The 25,120-nt window shown below is 45.8% G+C and overlaps 1 protein-coding gene across 2 annotated transcripts in view; it reads right to left on the bottom strand.

The window, feature by feature from the left end:
• The window catches only part of MATN2 (matrilin 2), a 126,995-nt gene that overhangs the window by 19,147 nt on the left and 82,728 nt on the right, over positions 1-25,120 (bottom strand). For both annotated transcript variants that reach the window (XM_045805891.2, XM_045805890.2), the window contains exons 7-10: positions 16,784-16,906; positions 11,008-11,130; positions 7,510-7,632; positions 7,121-7,243 (exon numbers count right to left, since the gene is read on the bottom strand). In XM_045805891.2, coding sequence (XP_045661847.1) covers positions 7,121-7,243; positions 7,510-7,632; positions 11,008-11,130; positions 16,784-16,906 — 492 coding nt within the window. The remainder of the gene's footprint in view (positions 1-7,120; positions 7,244-7,509; positions 7,633-11,007; positions 11,131-16,783; positions 16,907-25,120) is intronic.

Raw genomic sequence — 25,120 nt, forward strand, 5'->3', positions numbered from 1 at the left:
TAACCAACTGAGCCACCCAGGTGCCCCTATTGGGCGCGTGCTTCTAAAGCACATGTGGAGTCTGGGTTTTTAACCTCTTCCCTCCTCATCCCCTCAGAGCATCTCATCAGTTGACGGTAGAGCGGTGGTGAGTTCTCCACCTCACAGGAGCATTAGAATCACCAGGAGAACAGGCAGGTGATTCAAAATTCAAACACATTAAAGGGCATACTTCCCCTACGGAGGGGTATCGGGCAACATCTACCAAAGTTACAAAATGTACCTTTGACCCAGCAACCTCACTTCAGAAATTCTCTCCTACGGGTACCTTGTACCATATGAAGGGATATACTTTCAGGTGCTTCATGGCAGCATTGTTTGTAATAATGACAAGTGGGAAACAAGCCAAGTGTCCAGCAACAAGGGAATTAAGCACACTTCACATTCGCTTAGCAAAATGTCCAGTTTCTGCATGTCGGGGATGGTCTGCGTCGCTCATAAATCAAGGAACCACACGCGGTAAATTAGAAAATGCCCAAGGTGTACTGTAGTCAACGTCCCGACAACGGGTTCTAGCTGCTTCCTATTCAACCAAGTCTGGAAACCCACCTGGAGTCAGCTTCCGCCCAGAGCCAGAGACACCCCCTACAGGAAAGTACTTCAGTGTTTCCCGAACAGGCAAAGGGAGCCCCCATCCCTGACCAGGATCGTGGGGTACCTTCAGCCCAGGGAGAATGGTGGGTACCCCAGCAAGGAGTTCATCCTTTCAGTGAGTGTTTCTGGAGCACTTGCTCTGTGCCAGGCACGATCCTCATCTTTGGGCTGAAAGGGGCCCAGGAGATCTACTGGTCCAACCCTTTCTTTTAGAGCTGAGGAAACGCATGGCCAGAGAGGGGAGGTGACTTTGCCAAGGTCTCTGAATCTGCCGAGGTGAATTGTGTCAGCTGTGCTGGGGGCAAGGGTGGGATTAGACCACACATCTACCACCTTCATGTTTCCTGGTCCAGGGGCACCTGCAGTGGTCATCCTAGCTCGGCCAAGTCTACTCAGGCTGGGAGATTTTCAGAAGACAAAGTAAAATCATTTTCTCAAGGGAGGCCGGGCCTCCAAACAGTTTCATGTAACTCTAAAGGCTGGAGGTCACCTGTTCTGCTTGCTCCTCCAGGTCCGTTCTCACCTGCTGGTGCTCAATACTCAACCCCCAGCCCACTCACTCTCTGGGCTTCTGCGCGCTGTTCCCTGTGCCTGGGAAGCTCTTCCTCCTCGGTCTTAGGCTGTTCTGGCTGCTATCATAAAATACCATAGACCGGGTGGCTTGTAAGCAGCAGAATTTATAGCTCCTGGTTCTGGAGGCCGGCAGTCGGAGATTCGGGTGCCGGTGTGGTTGGGTGAGGACCCTCTTCCAGGCCGGAGACTTCTCCCTGTATCTTCACACTGTGGAAGGGACTGGGGGAGGGGGGTTCTGTGGGATCTACTTTATTAGGGCACTAATCCCATCCATGAAAGCCCCATGCTCATGACCTAATCACCCCAAAGCTCCACCTTCTCATATCATCACCTTTGGGGGTTAGGATTTCAACATATGAATTTGGGAGGACACTGACATTCAGTCCATCACACCCTCCATCTCTGGCTAGCTCACTCCTTCAATCTCCAGATGTCAGATCATCCCCACCTTCCTCAGGAAACTTCCTCTAGACTGACTGAGGGTCCCTCTGCCACATGCTCCCACATCACGTGAAAGGGTGTTAATTTCCTTCTTCCCTGAGAAACTGTGAGCTCTGTCAGGGCAGAAACAGAACCGGCCTCGACCCCAGCAAGGCCCAGTCACCCAGCCCAGTGGCACGCTGCAGGTGCAGGTCAGTGCCTGTGGAGAATGAGAGCAAACAGACTGAGAGCTTACGCAAGTGCCCAGACTCAAATCCAGAGACGAGAGTGAGGACCAGCTACTGGGAACCACCACTTAAACGAAACGGATGAGAGGAGGTATGAAAATCTCAGGATGCAGGAAGAACACATTTTCCCTCCAAGAGAAAAATCCTCTTCCTTTCATCCTTAAGGAGGCAGGTCCACACATTTCACTCAACTCCGTCATGAATGGGATCTACAATCTGTGATCAGGATGATTACAGGTTTCAGCACGAAGCAGGGGTGCGTAGGACCCACACCTCGCAGCCCTGCGTGCTGGTGGAGACGGTCGCGCTCCCATCTGGATTCCACATCCGGTGAGTCACGGATGTCTGTGGCACAGCCACTGTGGGTCATGTGTTCCGTGGACGTGCACCTCTGTGGTGATGACAGACGGCAATCCTGTGTCTGCGGCTCTACGTAGGAGGTTGTTAAAACCACCCCAACCCCGGAGGGAGAAAGCCACGGTGGCCTGCCAAGAGGGTAATGAGGGCGCAGAGATAGAATGACACCATTTTCAGGCGTTTCTTATAATAAAACTAGGAGCAGCCAGCCAGTCCTTTGCTAACTCCGCAATGGCTTTTGCTCAGACAAACCGAAAAATAGCTGAACTGAGACATCTGTTTAGAGGGCACCTCACTCTGGGCAAGAGGTCCTGAATCAGGGGACCCAGGTTCTAGTCCCAACTCTGCCACCGACCCTCAGGGCCAGCTTGGAGGTGCCAGTTTCCTTCCTGTGCTTGTTTCCCACAGAAGAAATGGAAGACCTCGAAGCTTCCTTCTGTTCCTATAATGGGAATACACTGACGGTGAAGGGGGTCTTCTCTCCTCACTCCCTGCTATGGACTGAATGGTGTCCTCCTCCCCCTACCAACTTCATACTTTGAAGCCCTATCCCCCAGTGTGGTGGTATTTGGAGGTGGGATCTTTGGGAGGTAATTAGGTTTAGATGAGGTGGGGACCCCATGATGGGATTAAGGTCCTTAAGAGTTTGTTCTCGTCCCCCCCCCCCCACCAACCCAACTACTGCCGTGTGAAGACACAGCAAGAAGGCAACAATCTGCAAGCCAAGAAGAGGGTCCTCATCAGAACATGACCATGCCCACACCTTGATTTTGGACTTCTGGCCTCCCAAACTGCAAGAAAATAAATTGCTGTTGTTTAAGCCACCCAACCCACAGTGTTTTGCTATGGCGGCCTGAGCAGATGACAACATTCCATTTGCCTGGCTCAGGGCTGCTTCTGCCTTTCAAAGTCAAGCTGGAAGGCATCAGGCCCCAACAGGCCTCCATAGCCTGTGGTGGCTGGACTAGGATTCCCAGTGCTCTGTGGCTTGCGGCCCAGATTCCTGTCAGCACCCTGCCCTCGCCAGGGTCTGACAGCAGCCTTTGGGGCTCATGAGTCTGACCTCTCCCAGGGTGGCCCATCTCTAGGATCCTTCCAACTGAAGCAGGCCCAGCCCTGGGAGGTAGGTCTCCAGGCAACAAGGCAAGGTGCTACCTCAGTCTTCTCCTCGATGCAGGGCAGCTCATGGTGGGAGGAAAGACCACAACAAGAGTACCTTAGGGGTTTAAGGCAGTTTACAAGTTCCCAAAACACTTCAACTTTTGTCCCTCCCTGTGCCACTTGGCAACCTGACAGAGAGGCAGAAACCATCATTCCAAGTAGACAGTTGAGCAATCAGATCCAGAAAGGATCAATTCTCTTGCCCAGGGTGGAAGCAACAAGATGTAAACCCAGTCTCTGGGCTCTTAGGTCAGTATTCTTTTGACTCTGCCACATTATTTCTCAGATCTGTGCAAAGAGTACCACAGGGTGAGAGGGCAGAAGAGCTGCTCCCAGGGGGCTGGCAGCAGGAAGTTCTCCATGGGGAATGTCGTCTACTGGCTGGGTTTCCACCTGCAAGGCTGGGAAAGGAAGGCTGTGCTAAGTGGAGAAAGGAGAGGCTGGAGGTACAGTGGCTGCTCAGAGTATAATGGGACTTACCCTCTTGAGGAACTGGAGGGATCAGGGAAGACCTGAGGTGGGGCTCAAGAGGTGGAGGAAGGGGTTCTCTGACATTGCCAAATTGAGAAACGCTACTGGAACTTGATTTTGGGAGACAGTGGAGAGCCACTGAAGGCTGCTGAGCCGGGAGTAGAGCCTGTGCCAGGTGCCACAGGAGAAAAAGACAGGTGGTCTCTGGCCATTCACCCTCTCACTCAGCGAACTTCGTTGAGCATCTCCTGTGGGCCAGGCCTGGGAACTCTGACTCCAAACAAGTCCCAGTATCAACCCCCAGGAGCTGGCAGGCCAGTGGGCAGTGTGCTCTGTGCACATCCAGCCTGTGGAATCTTCCTGATGCTGGGACACCCTTGCAAAAGGTCTACCTCAGGGAAATCACCAGGAGATAGAGAGGGGAGGCGGCCTTTCAGCTACAGCTTGTAGAAGAGACTACCCCATTCCCCTCCCCACCTTAGCCCCCAGTCTGTGCATCAACCCCCCAACACAAAGAAGGCTCCTAGGGAGAACTTACAATCACAGTTTGGGGGGCCAAGGACAGGGAGGATGGGCTTCACCCCAGAGGCCAGAGAGCTCTGGGTGCCTGCAGACAGACATATGGGGGTAAAAATACCCACTTAGTTCCAGGGCCCTGGGAACATGGGTCTGCTCTCTATGCTTCAGAGAACCTTCTGGAAAGTGGGTGAAGTGTTCTTCGGGCCATCAGCTATCAAGGCTCTAAGAGGAGGCTGCCTTTCTGAAGGGTGAAGGACACCCTTATACACTGAGCCAGGCCTGGCTGGCCCCCAGCAGGCTCCCCCCTCCCCAGCCCAGCAGGCTTTTCCAAAAAGTTGAAGTCATGTCATCAGGCTCTTTGTCATCTGGCATAGAGCTGGGAAATATAGCCCCCAGTTAACAACAGCCACACTAAAAACAAAGCCCATTATTACAGGACAGGGCAGCCAGGCTGAATCATCCCAGGGCAGACAGACAGCCTTCAATTAGGGGAACAGTTCAACGCCTATGTATTGCTGGTGGGTAAAATTCATTTCTTAGGTACCACCATTCCCAGAGGATAATTCTGACCTATCTGATCATCTCAGAAGCTTTCATAGAGTCAAAACCATATATAAATATATACACATCAAAATTCACATCTGATTGCACTGCACTTTAAATGGGAAAATGTGCAACGTGTAAAAGTGTTAGTGGCATCACTCGTGTGGACCTGGGTGAGGAGGGTGGGGTGTGCAACTGTAAGGGACAGTGTTTGCTGGGAAAGGTCATGAGAGTTTCTTGGAAGTCCTCCAGCCAGCTAATAGTTAGCTCCTGAAGATCACAGTAAGGTTGGGGGGTGCGGACAACGGAAGGGCATGAATAATCCAAGATGATGGAAAATTAAAGCAAACCAATAAAAAACCATGCATCTGGCTCTGGCATGCAGTCACGTGTAGATGCAATCCCACGTGCCCACCCTCCTTCTGCGCCCAATGCCCAGACCCTCCCGGCGCTGGCGGCAGTAGCCATCCCAGAGGCAGCTGGCAGGCAGGCAGCCGCAAGCCAGCCATACAGGCATAACCCATTCGCCGAGACTCCAGAATCTGTCACAAACGAGGGAAACATTTTCTCACGGTCTGCAGAGAGGGGCGCACCTCAGCGCACCTGCCCATGCGAATGGACAAATTTAAAACGTGGATAACTTCCTTATCCAGTCATCTGTGGAAGGGCATCTCGGCTCCTTCCACAGTTTGGCTTTTGTGGACATTGCTGCTATGAACATTGGGGTGCATGTGCCCCTTCTTTTCACTGCATCTATATTTTTTGGGGTAGATACCTAGTAGTGTAATTGCTGGGTCTTAGGATAGCTCTATTTTAACGTCTTGAGCAACCTCCAGACTGTTTTCTAGCCTGCATTCCCACCAGCAGTGGAGAGGGATCCCCTTTCTCCACAACAAATGTTGTGTGTGAGGACCAACATTTGTCATTTCTTGTTTTGTTAATTTTTGCCACCATTTGCATCAACATGGATGGAACTGGAGGGGACTATGCTAAGCGAAGTAAGTCAAGCAGAGAAAGGCAATTATATGGTTTCACTCACATGTGGAACATAAGCAATAGCACGGAGGACCATAGGGGAAGGGAGGGAAATCCGAAGGGGGAGAAGTCAGAGAGGGAGACAAACCATGAGAGACTATGGACCCCAGGAAACAGACTGGGGGTTTCAGAGGGGAGGAGGGTGGGAGGGGGTAACAGGGTGACGGGTACTAAGGAGGGCACGTGTTGTGACGAGCACTGGGTGTTATATGCAACTAATGAATCACTGAACACTACATCAACAACTAATCATGTACTATACAGTGGCTGACTGAACATAAAAAAAAAAAGAACACCCTTAAAAAAAAAAAAGTGGATGACTTAGGTTATGTTGTATAGGTAGTCAGGGAAGCTAGCCCTATAACCAGAAAGACCACCAGGATGGGGAAGGAAAATTATAGTCCTTTCCCTCCATTTCTGACACCTTCTGTCAAAATGACTATTTTTTTTTTTAAGTCTTTACCTTAGTCCAGTGGGATTGCAGGGCAGAAGACACAACATTCTTGAGTGAGGAGAGAGGGAGGTCTGGGGGCCTTTTTTTTTTTTTTCCCTAAATTAATGGAACGGACTTGGGGCCAGCTGCAAGGATATATGTACCCAGCACACATCACTGCCCACCTCTCCTTCTGCTGCCAGATTATGAAGCCAGGGCAGGGAAGGTTTCTCAGGAGCCTCCCCGTCTCCCGGGATGGACTTCGGAGTCCCATAGACCAAGCTTGAACCCACCCCATTGACAGGGCTGACCCTGGGCTCCCTACTTAGTCTGAGCTCCCGCTCCCCGGCGAGCGGGGGATTCCACAGTATGACCACAGCCTGAGGTGGCATGTGCTCGGCCCAGTGCCTGCCACGAAGTCAGCGCTCCGCAAGGGGTCTGCGTGATGCGTATTGTGCACTGCAGGCCGGCCACCACTTTGGGCCAGATTAGGGGTACAGAAGATAAAACAAGAAGTAGGGCTCTGTCCAGCTTCAGCATGACCCGAGGCGCGCTCTAGAAATAGGAACAAGCAGTCTTGGGGAGCAGGGGAAGGAAGCTCCGGGGTGGGGGGAGCAGCGCCAGGGCTCAAATCGCTGCAGGAGGCCTTTAAGGCCCACTCGCGCTGGCCCTGCCTGGCTGCATAGTCCACCCACAGAAGGCCCGTGCCAAGCCCCAGAACACTCACTGGCACACGTCTTTCCGTCACTGCGGAGCACGTGTCCCTCAGGACACTGACAAGCAAAGGATCGGTCCGTGTTGACGCAGGAGTATTCACAGCCATGGTTGCTCAGCAAGCAATAATCCGCCCCTGCAAAGCCAGATGGTCAGGTGAGTCGGCGGCAAGCCTCAGCCTTGTTTATCTCCCCCACCCCCCCACACCTCCAAAGTCAGGCAGTCTGCTCCCCCACCCCTCAGAGGCATGAAGTCCCCAAAGGACATCCCCCACCATCTTCCCGGAGCACAGAAAAGGGCAGAGGAACGAGAGGACCGTGAACTACGCTCCCCTGCAGCGGCCCTATTTTTCACCCCTGTTGCGAAGCTTTTCCGTAGAAGAGAAGCATGGAGGGGACTCACTGGAGCAGGTCTTGAGGTCCTCATTGATGAGGAAGCCTTCCGAGCACTGGCAGACGTAGGACTCCTCCGTGTTCAGACACAGCTGCTCACAGCCGTGGTCCTGCTCCGCACAGTGATCCACTCCTGCGTTTGTCACACACAAAAACACAAAATAACCTGACCACACTCACCAGCAATGGGGCATTAAGAAAACCCTCTTCCTGTGTGTGTGTGTTGGGGGAGGGGGCATAGGAGCCATTACTTCATTGGCATCACAAAGAGCACTGCTGGGAGGTTTCCTTCTACCTGGTGCAATTGGCCTCTGGAAAATCAGCCCCGTTTGTTTGCTTTTCCCATTTCCGTGTTTTGAGGAGTAAAGCGTCTACCCCTCCTGTGTTGGTGTTAGTGACGGCAGCACTTTGTGCCAGGGCCTTGGCACCTAATCTGCAGTCCTCAGGGCTACGGGCAGGTGTGAGCCCCATCTAAGAGAGGAAAGCGAGGCTCAGAGACACCCAGCTGCTTGCCCAAAGCCACACAGCTTAAGAACAAGGGTTGTGGCATCAAACCAGCCGGGCTCCAATCCCACCTGCACCACTTCCGAGCCAGGAGATGCTGGGCAGTCCCTTGGCCTCTGGGCCATGGTTTCCCGACCTGAGAAACGGGGATGATGACGGTTGCTTTCTTGGAGGAATGTGGTGAGAAGGAGAGGAGTTGATACGTGTAAGGCCCTCAGAACTCTAGCTGGCACACGGTAATCGCGGAGTGGGTGCTTACTAAGTGTTGCTGGGAAAGAATTAATTGCATAGTTTCATTTTTCTTTGAAAATGACACAGAAAAACTGTTTTCATCCCACCTCCCCAGGACACCCAGATTCAGAAAACAAACCAAGCCACAGCCTGCCTGTGTGGCCGATCCTGGCACCCGAGCGCTGCACAGCTGCTCCCGCCGGGCAGCGAGCACCGAAGGACAGCGAACACACAGCTGTGGTGAGCGGCTCCCACAGACAGCCCTGCAGGCTGCCTCCCAGGTTTCCTTGATGGAGAAAACGCACACCCAGGGACTGGAGAGACATTGAAGGCCTTGTGCCGGGCCATCAAGTAGGCCTCTTTGACTCCCCAGAAGCGCCTGGGGCTGGTGCCTTCTGGAACATTCCACCGTTGGATGTGCCTACTGCAGACGCTTGCAGGATCTCAGGAGCCAGAAGCCTATATTCACATCTTGGTTCCACCATCAACCAGTCATGCAACACCAGGAAAGTGACTCAATCTTTTTGTGCCACAGTTTCCCTGTTTTTAAATACGGATAAGACTGCAGATGCCTCTTAAGGCTACTGTGAAGATAAAGTGAGTGAGTGCCTGGAAAGGGCTCACCACAGCCTCAGAGTGTGCTCCTCATAAGGACTTGCTCTCATTATGGCCTGGGGCTCCCTGAGTGCTTGAGGGGAACAGGATACCATGGCCTTCTTTGGGAACTCCTGGGAAGAAATGGCTTGGTTTATACTTTCTTGAAGCTAAGTGGAATTTCTTACTTGATCCCAGAGAGACAGTATGGCCCAATCTCTTCTGGTTCCCCTTCTGAGCCCTTCTAGGCTCCCCCAAGGCATGCTGGCAGGGAGGAACAGGCCATGGCCCCTGGGGCTCTAGGTGGGCTCAACCAGGTCATGCCCAGCCTGTTCTGGGACACGGGCCAGGGCTGTCAGCCGGCAGACCCCACACTCCTGGAAGAAGGCAGATCCATCTTGACCAGGGCGTTTCCTGCTCCCCACCAGCTTCTCATCAGGACTCAGAGACTCCCAGAGGCAAGTGCATACCAGAACTAACTTTCTGGTTCCAAAGTTCTTTGGCCTCCGAGATCAGTCCTTAGAAAGCCTAATGGAGGCACTTTGTTCCCTCTATAGACTGAAGGGGCACAAGTTTTCCTGAGGATTGCTCTGTACCTAATACTTCATCTGTGAACCTTCCCCTTCTGGCAGTTTGAGGTCCCAGCACTCAACAGCTGCACTGTTCTCATTCACAATCTATCTCTATCCCCAAAGCTGGAGTAGATGTAAGGCCTGCCGGGTGGAAAGCCGCACAAAGGGCCCCTTTTGTGCTGGGCCACGTCACGGAGCCCCTCTCCCAGCAGAGCGGGGTCACAGGCATCCACGGCGGTGCTCATGTGCCCCCACCCCCGCTGGCCTGGGCCAGTGGAGACTGTGCCTCATAAAACACGATGGAACCGGCCAGCTGGCAAAGCCTGCGAGTTTCCGCACATTTACATCACCAAATGGAGATTTGTTGTGCCTCCTGCACAGGAAAATTAAGAAAGTCTTCACAAAAAGTCCCATATTTCCCAGCTCCGCCCTCAGACCAGCTCTGTGGTAACCCACGTACTTTCTGAGGTCTGTCCCTTTTGGCCTCTTGTCCCAGCCTGCAGCCGCACTGGTCACTCTCCCAGGCTCCGTGGTCATAATGAATGATTATCTTTCATTGTGTTTTCCTTGTGCCAGACCCAGGCTAAGAGACTGAAATGGTCCTGCTTATTCCCCTTAAAAACTCAAGCCCATCAATAGTGCTATTATTGTCACTTTTTTAAACAGATGGGAAAACCAAGGCTTGGCAAAGTTAAATACCTTGCCCGGGACCACATGTCTAGTAGGTGGTCGTGCTTGGATTTTAGATTCCGGCAGGTCTGACTTAATCGGCACTCTCGACAGCGAAGAATATTAGCTAATATTTATTGAGTGCTTATTAATATTTAACAGCACTTTTCTTTTTTTTTAATTTAAATTCAATTAATTAACATACGGTGCATTATTGGTTTCAGAGGTACAGTTCAGTGACTCATCAGTGTTCTAGGATGCCCAGTGCTCATTACATCACATGCCCTCCTTACTCACCACCCAGCTACCCCAGAGATTTGTCTCCCTCTCTGATTTCCTCATTTTATTTTCTCCCCCTTCCCCTATGATCCTGTTTTGTTTCTTAAATTCCACATATGAGTGAGATCACACGATATGTCTCTCTCTGGCTGACTTACTTCACTTAGCATAAAACCCTCTAGTTCCACCCACATTGTTGTAAATGGCAAGATGTCATTTTTTGATGGCTGAGTAGTATTCCATCATATATCTATATCTATATCTATATCTATATCTATATATCTATATCTATCTCACTTCTTCCATACACACACACACACACACACACACACACACACACACACCACTTCTTCCTTATCCATTCATCTGTCGATGGACATCCGGGCTCTTTCCAGAGTTTGGCTATTGTGGACATTTAGCAACACTTTTCTAAGTGCTTTATATGTATTGATTGTTTTAATCTTCACAACCCAATCTGTGAGGTGGGTAGCATGAATAGACCCATTTTATAGATGATGAAACTGAGGCAAGGAAGGGTAAGCCTGTCGGACCATCAGGCCCTTAGGAGACCCAGCAGCTTCAGAAGTGAGCCCCGCAGCCTGCATGTGAACTGCGCCCTCCCGTCCGAACCCCCCGCCCCCCTCCCCCGGCACACTCACGGCTGCAAGTCTTGCCGTTGGAGTCCAGGGTGTAGCCCCGGCGGCAGCGGCAGTAGTAGCCTTCCTCCGTGTTGATGCATTCGTGCTCACAGCCTGGTTTGTTCAGCGCACAGTAGTTGATCCCTGAGGAGAGAAAGGGCAGACACTCCTGAAGGCTCTGGGCTTCTCCCAGGGCTGTGAGGTCAGCCCCTCCTGGCAGATACTCAGTAAATAAGGTGCTCTATAGGACCGAGAAGATAGCTCCTGCTCTCTGGGAGCTGGTCTGAAGGAGAACCTGGGATCAGAAGTCTGGATTCTTCCACCTTGGGTCCTTTCCCCTTTTGATGGCCAAAAGCTGGCGAAATGGGTTGAGGATCACAATTCCCAACCCATCCCTTCCCAAGAAAGACGGTAATGCTGGGAAAATCCAGTTAGTCTTTTCTTCCAGTGAATCGGATCACTAGGGCTCAAAGCATGTAGGGAACCACTGTCTGCAGTGATGTCTGACAATGACATCGGACAGCACAAGGCAGAGCCAACATAAGCTCACTGTGCAAAATTTCCAGCTATCTAGGGGAGGCAGCATGTGGCAGCTGCATTAAGAAGGGTCCAGATGCTCAGTCTCGCTCTGGTGAGATCACGGCAGCCTCCATATCAAGAAAGCGGAGAAGACACATCTGATGCTGCCCCAGGTTGTGGCAGTTGGGTCCCAAACATACATTCGCCCCCATCCAAGCTGGGTTTCTGCCAGTGGGCGGGAGCAGCAGCCTCACCGGGAGCCAATTAGCATTTCATTTCCCAGCAGAAAATGTTAAAATCACAAGACCCCATGAAGAGCAGGTTACAGGGGAGACGGAGAACAGGGACAGGAAGTACAATGACCTTGTGGCGGGCCTTCCGAGGCTGGTGTCGGGGGAATTGTCACCTAGGTGGCTGAGCTGGATCCGTCTGAATGCATTGTTCTTTCTTCTGGGGATGTGGCGGACTCTGCTGCTTGCCTTGCCAGCAACCACTACCCTGACTTCTTGGGACTGAACCCTGACCCCCAAGGCATGAATCATGACTGATCTAAGCCAGCCTGGCAACCATCCCTTCAAGGGGCTATGACGCGCCCTCCCAGGTGACCAGCATGTAGAACCTTCCACGTGCACAGAGTTTGAGCAGAAGCGGCTGCAGACTGAGCACACATAGAGCACTCTCACCGCACGCAGGGAATGGCCTAAGAGGAGAGAGGCCACCACAAGTGTCATTGACCCCTTGGCACTGCCTGTAATGCAGGAGGGAAGGCAGGATATTGTTAGCTGTGCACGGTTTCACTTCATCAGCCGGGAACTCGCCAACAACCTCACCTGTGTGGAACAGAACTGAATGCCGGGAAACAAGCAAGGAGCTTCAATGAAGAAGAAGGGGGTTGTCAATAAAACATCGGTCACATACAAACAGACAAAAAAAAAAAAAACAAAAAACAAAAAAAAACAAGCAAAGAGACACAAGAGTACAAAGAGCCCTATAGTCTGGGGCCACATAGCAGAGAGTTTGCGGAAATCATTTCATTACATTCTCAGAAAAAGGTGAAATTGTTTTCAGTAAATGCTGTTCTAAAAAGCCAGCATTCCGCCACTATGGAAAACAGTATAGAGTTTCCTCAAAAAATTAAATAGAGAATTACCGTATGATCCAGCAATTTCACTGCTGGGTATTTTTACCCAAAAGAATCAAAAGCAGGGACTTGAACTCAGCCTTGAAAAGGAAGGAAATTCTGACATATGCTACATCGTGGATGATGCCTGAAGGCTTTATGTGAGGTGAAAGAAGTCAGACACAAAAGGACTAACTTTATATGATTCCACTTATAGGAGGTAACTCAAACAGGCAAATTCAGAGGCACGGAAAATCGAATAGTGGTTGCCAGGAGCTGGGAGGCGGAGCTCGGAATGGGGAGTCATTGTTTACTGGGGATAGTTTGGGGAGATGAAAAAGTTCTAGAGTTTGAGGGTGATAACAGTTGCGTAATAATGCAAATGTTCTTAATGCCACTGGCAGCCAGCACACTGAAAACGGTTAGAATGTCGTTTTTATATTATGTATATTTCACAATTTTTTAAAAGCCAGCAATCTCTCTCGTTTTTTTTCAAGCATTTATTTACTTATTTGAGAGAGAGACAGAGACAGAGAGAGCATGCCTGCGCATAAGTGGGGGGAGGGGCCGAGGGAGAGGAAGAGAATCTCAAGCAGACTCCCCGCTGAGCCCTGAGCTGAGCCAGAGATCATGCCCTGAGCCGAAGCCATGAGTCAGACACTCAACCGACTAACCCACCCAGCCGCCCCACCAGCATTATCTTTAAGAAAGATTTACATACGAAATAATTAAGCGGAAAATCATTTAGATTCTTAGAGATGTTATCACTCAGCTATTTGGCAAACAGCAATCCAACACCGACTCTTCTCCAAATGGTTCTTGATCACAAAGGCTTAACTGCAGATCTTGGCCTTCTTCACATGCTCGAGTTCCATGTCTTCACGTGTGTATTACTTCATCAGTATTTATTGAGTAACTACGATGTGCCCCATATCTGGTTCGGTCTCCTCGCTAACTGTAAGTGCTACACACGGGCCAGGCCTGCAGGTGGCTTTACCTGGTGAAGCCCAGAGTGTCCGGTGAGCCCCGCGTGAGGTCAGTGGGCAGAACCGTCAGACAACAAATTTTAAACAGAGCTTATAAGTGCCGACTCACAAGAGAGCTGGAGACTTCACTGGAAACATGAAAGAGGATGACCCCAGACAGTGGATTGTATCTCCCACGGAGTGGTACAGATTGCGCATTTCAGAAAAATTGGACAGGCTACCAGATGTTAAAGCAGGATGTCATGTTCCTTTGGTTTAGCAAATCCAGATCCAGAGGAGAGCAGCCTGTTCAAGGTCGTAGGGCCAGTATGAGTGACACTGCTAAGACCAGCCCTCACATCTCCCAGCTCAGGCCAACCTGTGGACGTCATCCCAGCTCTTCAAGTATGATGTTTCCAGTGAAGAGGAGCACCAGCCATGGTGCCCGCATGAGCAATCCTGGAGCCCAGCACACGGGTCACACCCACATGGGAGTCCACCCTCAGGCCCCAGCTCAGCAGCCAGGCCAGCCCCGGTTTCTGTGCTTTGCACCACCGCCTTAATAATTTATGCTTTAAAATGATGACAGTACTTTCCAGAAAAAGAAATTGTGCTCAGATGAGGAGGAAGAACAAATCCCGGCCAAGAGAGTTTTCTTCAGTAGAATTCTGCCTTGAACTTTGTTTTCCACCTTAACTGGATGACATCAAATTCCTTTGAAAAATAGATTTCTTATTAGATTTGAAAATCGCCCACATCTATCCACCATCTATTAAAGGTAAATGCCTGTACCCTGAGCTTGAGGTCTGCAATGCTCTCGAGATCTTCAACAAACTCCAGATTTAAATCTAATTTCTTGTTTCCCTCTTCCACGTAATGCTCCAGAGAGACAGGGAGCGCTCACTTCCGTGAACGGCTGTCTGCCATAATGGACAGAGTGCAAACATTAAGTCAGGGGCGGCTCTGAGAGGCTGACCTCAGGAGCCCAGTACTGGGTTCGCACAGACAATGGAAAATGTAACGATGAGGCAGGAGGTTGGGAGAAGGGCTAGTGAGGCCATGGTGTTTTTAGAAACAAATTCCATTTTTCTTGGATGAAAAAGTAGGACACCTGGCTAAAGAGGAAATGGAGCTATAATCGCTAAACATGTATGAATAAGCATTAGGGACTCTGGACTGGGCCACAGCCTGCAAACAGGCCTATCTGTGGGCTCATTTGTGGTGGTCAAACTACTCCCAATGGTCACTTCTTCTCCACTCACCTTTCTGTTCCTGACCTCCCTCCTCCCCTGATAACAATGCATGTGTACACTTCCTTCGACCCTTCTCTTACTCCAAGTCCCTCTCCAGGCAGGTTGTGGGGGAGTGCCAGAGATTGAAGGAATCCTAGATGATTGGTAAGAGATGAAGAGTTTCAGGGGTGCTTGGGTGGTGTGGTCAGCTAAGCTGCTGACTCTTGGTTTCGGCTCAGGTCATGATCTCAGGGCTGTGAGCCCCACGTCAGGTTCCATGTTCAGTGCAAAGTTTGCTTGAGGTTCTCTCCCACTCTCCCTCTCCCACTTATGCTCACTCGTTCTCTCTCTCTCTCAAACAAACAAACAAACAAACAAACAAGAGTGAAGAGCTTCAAGCAAATTCCCCTGCACTGATGGCCATATGCTTAACTTGTTCCCTTTTCCCTCCATTAGTAACACACATGAAGCTTGCAACCACAATGTGTGTCTGAGTTGAACCAGTCTACAAATGAGTCCACCTGTGACTGATTTTCCCTGGATATAGTTAGCCACTAACACACTTATCCCTAGAAAAAGGTGTAAACAGCAGAGAGGAGCGGCCAGGCCAGAGAAGTTGGCCCTTTACCATAGTGAACGCCTGTGTGGTCTAATGGAAAATATTCCACCTAATTGTTTTCACATTCTGAATGCTCTCAGTGAAAATTCTTATTTAATGCTCGAATGTTCCCAGGGTTTGCATCTAGGCAAGGCAGTAGGAATTATCTTTTGTAAGAGAGGCTCAGTTTCAAAACATGGCCTCTTCAACCAACTACCACCGAACAAGGTCTAATGCTTATTGGAGTGAGTGGGTAAGTCCTGGGAGCAGAACGTGGCTTGTCTGGATTCAGTTCTATAGTCCCCAGTGCTTTTTCAAAAGAAATACACGGTCAAGCTTTTGAAAATTCAGTCTTGCCTGCGATGCAGAGCCCTGCTGTACATATCACCAGGAAGAGGTGAGAACATACACCCCTAAAAGGGGGCTCCAGAAAGTTCTATAAACGAGACTGCCAGGAGAACATGAAGAATTCAATGTGTGTAAATGTCAACTGACTAAGGAAATACTTTTTTAAAAAGTTCACAATCTGCACGCCTTAAAAGGGCCATCTTTCTGACGAGATTGAGTAATTCAAATAATAGTTGCAACTTCTCCAGGATGATAAGTCTCAGAGAGATCCATTTACTCATTCCTTCAATCATTCACTCAGTAAGTCTTGTGTTGCACCTCCGTGTGCCAAGCCCTTGGGCTGTTGAGGATTCAAGAGTGAGAAAGAGAGAAGACTCTCTGTCCTTGTGGACCTTCCATTCTAGTTGTTTCTCAGGGACAGTCTGGTTTAAGGAGATCCCATTTGTGGTCCATGCTCTAGATCCCCCTTGTTGTGCCAGCTGACAGGCAGTTGAGTCACTCAGCACATCATTCACTTCATCCTCCTGACACCATGTGCCTCTGGAATGCTGCAGGGACGCCCCAGAGTCATAGCTTTTTTCTTCCTTCGCGTCAAAGAGGAGAGAGCAACAATTCCCCCCGCCTAGCAGCCATCAGGTATCTCACCTGGTATAACTGGAAGAAACTAACTCCTTTTACCTCCTGTCTCTGGGCCCAGGCTGTTCTTTCTCAAAGTCCCAAATACATGTTGTGGGGTTAAAGAGAAGGGAGGGCGTGCCCTCATTTCCCATAGGCTAGAGCTTCGGCTTGGGTTTCAACTTTGCTCAATGAATTCCGTGGGCAGACCCAGTCTATTCAGTGTCTAAAAATTATCCCCATCACAGAATCAGGAGTGACAAAAGGTAAAATCAAGGGCAAAAGAGTGTTAATGAACACAAATGCTAAGTACAAGTATACCTGCTTAAGATTTGCAAGGAAAAGGAAAATTAGTGGGGCATTTATGGGAACAAGCCCTCCTGCACCCAGGGTGACTTACTTCTGCAGGTTTTCTTATCTGAATTCAGGGTAAAACCTTTTAGACAGCGGCAGGAATAGGAGTCATCCGTGTTAACACACTCGTGCTGGCATCCGTGATGAGACGAGGCACAGTAGTCTATCTCTGGAGAGAAAGAAAAATCATAATAATGATGAATGAAACAATACATCCAACAGGAAAACCAAGGGATTTTCAGTCTTCATTTTCCCTAACCAGATAAATTCCTGTAACCTCAAACACTCCCGCTATGAAGGGATCTCTCAGTGAAGCGATTTCCATGTTTAGAGATATGGCCCCCCAGTGAGAACTTTCTCGACATGTTACAAAATGTTTATGCAGCAAATGAATTTGTGAAGATGCTTTCCTTGTCCTGGTTCGTGTAAGAGCCATTAAAATACAAGAGTGTGATGGAGCATTTGTTTATTGTGTCACAGGCTGGGAAGAGAGAGCTCCGTTCAATGCTTTGTGGAATTTATGCAGTTGACACAATGAAATCTTCCCGAAGTCTAACTCCAAACCACTTAAAGCCCTCAGACACTGAGCCAAACAATAGGACACAAAGTCAGTTCCTGGGAAAAGGGAGGAGCGAACGGCGTAGATATTCTGAGCGCAAAGTCCTGCTCTCAGTATTTCATTGGACCCACCCTCACCTACATTTTCTCAAGGCTTCACAGTCAGAGAATGTGATCTCTAGGTACACATGAATTTAAACCAAAATATCAAGGAGAAAAAGGTTACGTGGAATTTTTTATGATGGGGTTTCACTTGTATAAGTATTTTTAGATATGGAAAGTGGCTTCTATCAAAGGGTGTCTGATCAAAGATTTTGCTATCATGGGAACTGGACACACTGCTTAAAACTGCTTGAAATAGTTGGCCCACTGATGGGGTCATAAAAGAAATATTTTTGTTGTGATGAGGATTTTTATTTTATTAAGGAACATGTGAGCTATAGACATCATTTTCATAATGAAGAATTTGGAATAAATAAGCTTTCCCACCCTGTACCATAAGAAACAAAATGAGTAAGAGAAAGGCACACAATATCCTTAAAAGGAAAAACACTGAGTAGATGCCAATTCTTCCCAATTTAAAGTCATGGAAATGTTCAGCGTACACAAAAATGGACAGAGAGTATAATAAACTCATATACCTATCATTCAGCTTCAAGAGAATCAATCTGCATTTCTCCCATATTAGGATTCCATGTTACTTTGAAACAAACCCCAGATGTTATATCATTTTGTCCACAGATATTCCATAATGTATCCTTAAAAGATTGGGACTCTTTTGTTCTTTTAAGATTTCATTTTTAAGTAATCTCTACACCCAGTGTGGAGCTCAAACTCATGGCCCTGAGATCAAGAGTCGCGTGCTCTGCCGACTAAGCCAGCCAGGCGCTCCAAAAGACTGGAAGTCTTTAAAAAATATCACAATCACATATAAGGTATTTTTTAGAGCTTTTTATTTGGAAACAATTTTTTTTAAAGATTTTATTTATTTATTTGACAGAGAGAGAGACAGCCAGCGAGAGAGGGAACACAAGCAGGGGGAGTGGGAGAGGAAGAAGCAGGCTCCCAGCAGAGTAGGGAGCCCGATGCGGGGCTCGATCCCAGAACCCTGGGATCACGCCCTGAGCCGAAGGTGGACGCTTAACGACTGAGCCACCCAGGCGCCCCTGGAAACAATTTCAAATATACAAAAAGTTGCAAACATAAAAATACAAGTATAGAGGTACAAGAAACACCTGTTTCTTGTATACTCTACCCAGATTCACCTATTGTGAACATTTTACCCCATTTGCTTTATCATTTGCTCGCCTTTCTGAGCTATTTGAGGTCAGTTACATACATCATGGTCTTTTTCCTTAAATACAGTGCATGCTTCCTAAGAGGAGGGATATTCTCTTAGGTAACCACAGTACAGTCATAAAACTTATCAATTTACATTGATACAATACTTTAACCTACCATCCATATTCTAGTCTTATCGGCTGATCTAATAATGTTCTTCATAGTGTTTTTACTCTTCCAGTATAGGATCCAGCATAGGGTCAGAGATTATATTTAGTTTTCATTTATGCTTAGCTTCCTTTAATCTAGAACCACGTTATCCAATGTGGCCATTTAAATCGAAACGGGTTAAAATAAAATTAAATCGGGGCGCCTGGGTGGCTCAGTCGGTTGAGCATCTGACTCATGATTTTGGGGTCATGAGATTGAGCCTCTTTTCAGGCTCTGTGTCTGCTTGTCCCTCTCCCTCTCCTTCTGCTCCTCCCCTCCCCACAAGCATGTGTGTGTGCTCTCTCTCTCAAATAAATAAATACATCTTAAAAAAAAATTGAATTAAAAATCCAGTTCCTCAGTCGTACCAGGCACATCTCAAGTATTCGACAGGCACAGTAGCTTCTGACTACCGCACCGTATGGTACAGATAGAGAACATTTGCTTCATCACAGGTGCTGATTCAGTAGTGATAGTCTAGAACATTTCTACAGCCTCCTTGGGTTTTATGACATTCACATTTTTGAGTAATACAGTCTCCCCTACTTGTTTTGAGTTTTATTGCGGTACAATGGACAAAAAGCACATATCTAAGATGGACAACTTGATGAATTTTCACAAACGTATGCTTCAATGAAACCATCACCACAATCAAGATAATGAACTTATGCGTTCCTCTCAAAAGTTTTCTTGTGCCTTTAATTCATTCTTCTCCAAATTCTCTGGCCCCATAGAATCATTAATCTTTCAAAAATTTCAGTTTGTGTTTTCTAGAATTTTATTAAAATGGAGTCATATAGAATGTATTCTTTTGGGTCTGGGTTCCTTATTTTCTTTCTTTTTCTTTCTTTCTTTCTTTCTTTCTTTCTTTCTTTCTTTCTTTCTTTCTTCCTTCCTTCCTTCCTTCCTTCCTTCCTTCCTTCCTTCCTTCCTTTCTAGAGTTTATTCATTTATTTGACAGAAAGAGAGAGACAGAGACAGGGCATGAATGGGAGGAAGGGCCGGGGGAGAGGGAGAGGGGCAAGCAGACTCCCTGCTAAGCAGGGAGCCCGATGCAGGGCTTGATCCCAGGACCCTGAGGTCATGACCTGAGCCAAAGGCAGATGCTTAACTGACTGAGCCTCCCAGGCACCCTGGGTCTTGATTCTTTCACTCATCATAATTATTTTGAAATTCATCCATGTTCATGTGTATATCAATAGCCTGGTGGGTTGTTTTTTTTTTATAGTATTTCATTACATGGCTATACCACAATTTATTTATCCATTTACCTGGTGTTAGGATTTGAGTTGTTTCTAGTTTTGGGCTATCACAAATAAAGTAGCCAAGGACATTCATGTATAGGTCTTTACGTAGACATATGCTTTTATTTTTCTTGAGTCAACATCTAGGAGTAGAATTGGTGGGTCATACGGCCAACATGTGCTTAATTTCTTAAACATTCTCAACAGCAGTTTATGAGAGTTCCAATTGCTCCACATCCTTACCAACACTTGGTCATTTTAGCCATTCTTTTAGGGTGTGGTAATTATCTTATTATGGTTTTATTTTTCATTTCTGTAATTACTAACACTGTTGAATATATTTTCATATGCTTCTTTGCCATCTCTATATCCTCTTTAGCGAAGTCTCTGTTCAAATCTTTTGTCCATTTTTATTGGGTTGTTTGTCTCATTATTAAGCTTCAAGAGTTTTTTACATATTCTAAATATAAATCTTTTGTTGGATATAATTTTTGCAAGTATTTCTTTTTCAGTCCATGGCTTGCCTTTTCATTTTTATAATGGTATCTTTTGAAGAACAAGAGCTTTAGTTTTGATGAAGTTCAAGTTATCCATTTCTAATTTTTTAATAATTTAAAATAATCTATTTAGGACATCTTTGCCATACCCAGGGTCACTAAGATCTCCTATGTTTTTGTCTAGAATTTTTATAATTTTTATTCTTATATTTAAGTTTAAAATCCATTTCAAGTTAATTTTTGTATGTGGTATGAGCTGAACGTGAAGTTGCTTTTTGTTTTTGGGGGGTTTTTTGCAATCCAGTTGTTCCATTTGTGGAAGACATTATCCTTTCCCCCATTAATTGCCTTGGCATCTTTACTGAAAATCATTTCACCATACATGTGTAGATCTATTTCTGGACTCTATGCTGTCCTATTGACCTATACATCCATCTTTACACCAATACCACAGAGTCTTGATTCCTGTTGCTTTATAATTAGCATTAAAAATCAAGAAGTTTAAGTTCTCCAATTCTGTGCATCGTTTTCAAAATTCATTTAACTGTTTTAATCCTTTGCATTTTCACATATATTTTAGAATCAGCATGTCAGTTTCTACAAAAAAGCATGCTAGGATCATGATATTGTTTTGATGTATAAATTACTTTGGAAAGGACAGACTATTAAGTCTTCCGATCCATGAACATGATACATCTCTTTTGTTAAGTCTTTAATTTCCCTTAGCAATGTTTTGTAGCTTTCAGTGTATAGGTCTTTCACATTTTTTGTCAAATTTATCTATAAGTAACTACACATTTTTAATGCTACGGTAAATAGCATTTTTTAATTTTGATTTTCCACTGAAAAAATATAAAAAATAGTTGTGTTTTGCATATAGACCTTGTATCCTGCAACCTTGCCAAACTCACTTAAAAGTTCCAGTAGCTTTTTTGTAGACTCCACTGAATTATCTACACAGATGATCATGTTTTCTGTTAATAAAGATGCTTTAATTCTTCCTCTCTAATCCATATTTCATTTCTTTTTTTCTTCCTTATTACAATGGCCAGAACCTATAGTCCAATGCTAAAAGGAGGTGGTGACAATGGGTATCCTGTTTTGTTTCTAATCTTATAAGGAAAGCATTCAGTCTTTCATCATTAAGTATGATGTGACCTGATGGTTTCTCCATTGATGCACTTTATCAGATCCAGGCAGTTCTCATCATTCCTCATTTGCGGAGAGGTTTTTTCTTTTAAAAATCATAGGAATGTCAGGTCTTGTCCAGTGCTCTTTCTGTATCTATTGAGTTGGGCTATTATGGTTTCTGCTTTTTTGTATGTTAATATTGTGAATTACATTGATCAAGGTTTGAACGTTAAATGAGCCTTGAATTCCTGGGATAAATCTCACTTGGTCCAAATGCACTATCCTTTTCATATATCGTAGGATTTGGTTGCTAAAAATACTAAAGAACTTTTACATGTATTTGATGAGGAATATTTGTGTGTAGTTTTCTCTTCTTGTAATGTGTTTTTCTGAGTTTTGTATTGGAGTAATACTGGCGTCATGGAGTAAGTTGAAAAATGTTTCCTCTTCTTTGATTTTCTCGAAGAATTTGTATAAAACTAGTATTAGTTCTTCCTCAAATGTTTGGTAGAATTCACCAGTTAAGACAACTAGTCTAGTGTTTTCTTTGTGGGATGGTTTATAAGTACAAGTTCAATTTCTTTTAATAGATAGAGGCCTTATTCACATGATCTATTTCTTCTTGAGTTAATTTTAACTTGAACAGACTATTCATTAATCAAATAGCAACACCAAAAACATATATTTGTCAATTATCTCTACATATTACTATATAATTTTATGAAGAAAGGTAATTAGACATGATAATAAAGCAATGAGAAAATTTTTTCTCTTAGCAAGTTAGCAAAAAAATTTTTAAATCACCTCCTCAAAACACTTCCAGTGCAGTATAAGTTGTTACCAAATTTTTGGAAAATAATTTTGCAAAATACATCAAAAGCCTTAAAATTGTTAACAGCCTTTGATTCAATAAATTTCCTTTTACGTTTTATTCCTGGTCAGAAATGCAAAGACTGGGGCACCTGGGTGGCTCAGTCGTTAAGCATCTGCCTTCAGCTCAGGGTGTGATCCCAGGGTCCTGGGATCGAGCCCCACATCGGGCTCCCTGCTCTGCTGGGAGCCTGCTTCTTCCTCTCCCACTCCCCCTGCTTGTGTTCCCTCTCTCGCTGGCTGTCTCTCTCTCTGTCAAATAAATAAATAAATAAATAAATAAATAAATAAATAAATAAAATCTTAAAAAAAATAAATTAAAAAAAAAAGAAATGCAAAGACTTACATATGAGGATATTTATCACAATACAATTTGAACAGCCAAAAAAACTGTTGAACAACTTGTGATACCTACATATGATGGATCATCACGCAGACATTAAAATGTTTTTTAAATGTTTTTGATAGCATTTAAATGACATGTGAAAATACTCATAATTTAATGTTATACCATATGACCTCAACTCTATAAAAATATATTCACATGCATTAAAAAAAAGACTGGAGAGAAACATAGGAAATCAGTATTAACCATGGTTATCTCTGGGTGATGAGGGTATAGATCAGTTCATTTTACACGATTTCATTTCTATGTGATCCAGTTTTCTATGATAAGTATATGTAACTTTTATAATCAAAAAAGGTATTAAAAATAAGTATACATGTTCATAATTGTGAAATTAGTTCCCATGGAAAACAGCATTGAAAAAAATGGAAAAAAAGAATAGTGTGGGAAGTGCCCAGTAACAGAGAAGAAAATAATCAGGCAAAATTGCCGGGGACAATATGTATAGCTTCTGATGTCTATATCCAAAACACAAAATACAGGCAACAAACAAAGCCAGTTTAGCTTTTTACAATAGGGAAGTGACTATGAGCTCACAGGTATCACTGGAATTTGGGGATTCAAGCATATGGCTACAGAGAGGACAGGCTCTACGCTCCATGGACCACAACACTACATTACTATGTCTCACTCTGTTCTAGTCACGTGGACTTCCTTGCTTTCCCTCAACATTGCCAAGCCTCATAATGCCTGCCTCAGGGCCTTTGCACTGGTGCTGTTTCCCCTACTTTAAAAGTCTCCTCCTTCCCTCACCTCTTTCAAGTCTTTGATCAAATGCCACTTTCTTGTGAGCCCGTCTTACTCTGTTCCAATAGAATGTCCATAAGGACAGAAGTGTTTTGGTCTGTTTTACTTTACCACTGCATGCTCAGTGTCTCCAATAGTATCTGGTTATATAGCAGGTGCTCAACAAACATTTGTTGCATGAATAAATAGTGATCAGTATTACTCTTAATAGAGTGTTTTGGAGGGTTTAGATGTGTAAGAACCAACAAGGGGTCACTAAAGATATAAGACAGATCTCACACACTTCAGGCTTCTTTTTGCCAGGCTGCTTAAAAAAACTCCTTCCATGAGGATTTCAGTTCAGCAATTAACATCTTCTGGGTACAGACATTCAGCCAGTTACAGACCCAACCAATTATTCTTTCATCCAGCACACATTTCTCCATCTGGTCTATGGGGTACAGGGCTTTGGTCAGCAAACTGGGTGAATGTCTATGAAAGTATAGATAGTTCCTACCACATTTTCCATGCCTGGCTAGTCTACTAAATGAAATAAAGTATTCTGATATGACTCAGTCTTAGTGACCAAGAAAATACAGGAAGCTTAATTTGTTCTGTTGGTTTCAAAGTACAAGGAAGTAGTTATGAGCTCAGTTTAAGGAATCACTTTCTAAGAGTTAGAGCTGCACGAAATGAAATACACTGCATGCGGTGTAGTGAATGTCCTGTCAGTAGGAGTATTCAAGTGCAGGCTGGACAATGGCATGGTGGGAACATTGGAGGATGGGTGGTTGGGCTAGAACTAGGTTGAACTTTAAGGCTGCCTCCAAATGAGAGTCTTTGATTCACGCACATAGGTCTCATAAAAGTAAGTGGCATTTTACAGTAGCTTAACCACGAGCTGGCCAGGAAACCCAAAGACTGATACATTTTACACATTCTATATTTTATGCTGCTGCTTCATTATAAAATTATTCCCTTTTTCTGTGTTTCAATTTTAATGAAATTATAAATATTCATGTAGTACTTTACTTTGTGCAAAGCATCCCTAGTTGAAAAAAGGATGAAAATGTGGTACAAGTTATCAATGGAGTCTAAAAAATAATGAGTATAATGATCTCAAAGTCAGTAAATAATAAATAGCAACATGCTATTACATAAATTACAAATGTCTATAATTGCCTTAACTCATTATCACAGGTACGAGATGACTAAACATGAGACGTGAAACCCAGTCTCCTTGAGACCAAGACGTGAATTCCTGTCCAGTGGACGGAAGTCCTCTATCTTTCCCATGAAAAGACCCTGAACATCTGAGAGTGTCCTCATGCTCAAATTAGACCTCCGAAAGTCTTGCCGTAATATGATCAGCAGTTTGAAAGCAGGGGCTTGAACAGATACGGGTATGTTCACGTTCACAGCAGCATTATTCGCTACAGCCCAAAGGGGGAAGCAAGCCT

This window comes from Ursus americanus, chromosome 9 (genome assembly GCF_024610735.1).
Source record: "Ursus americanus isolate L20-20 chromosome 9, mUrsAme1.1.p, whole genome shotgun sequence".
NCBI lineage: Eukaryota > Metazoa > Chordata > Mammalia > Carnivora > Ursidae > Ursus > Ursus americanus.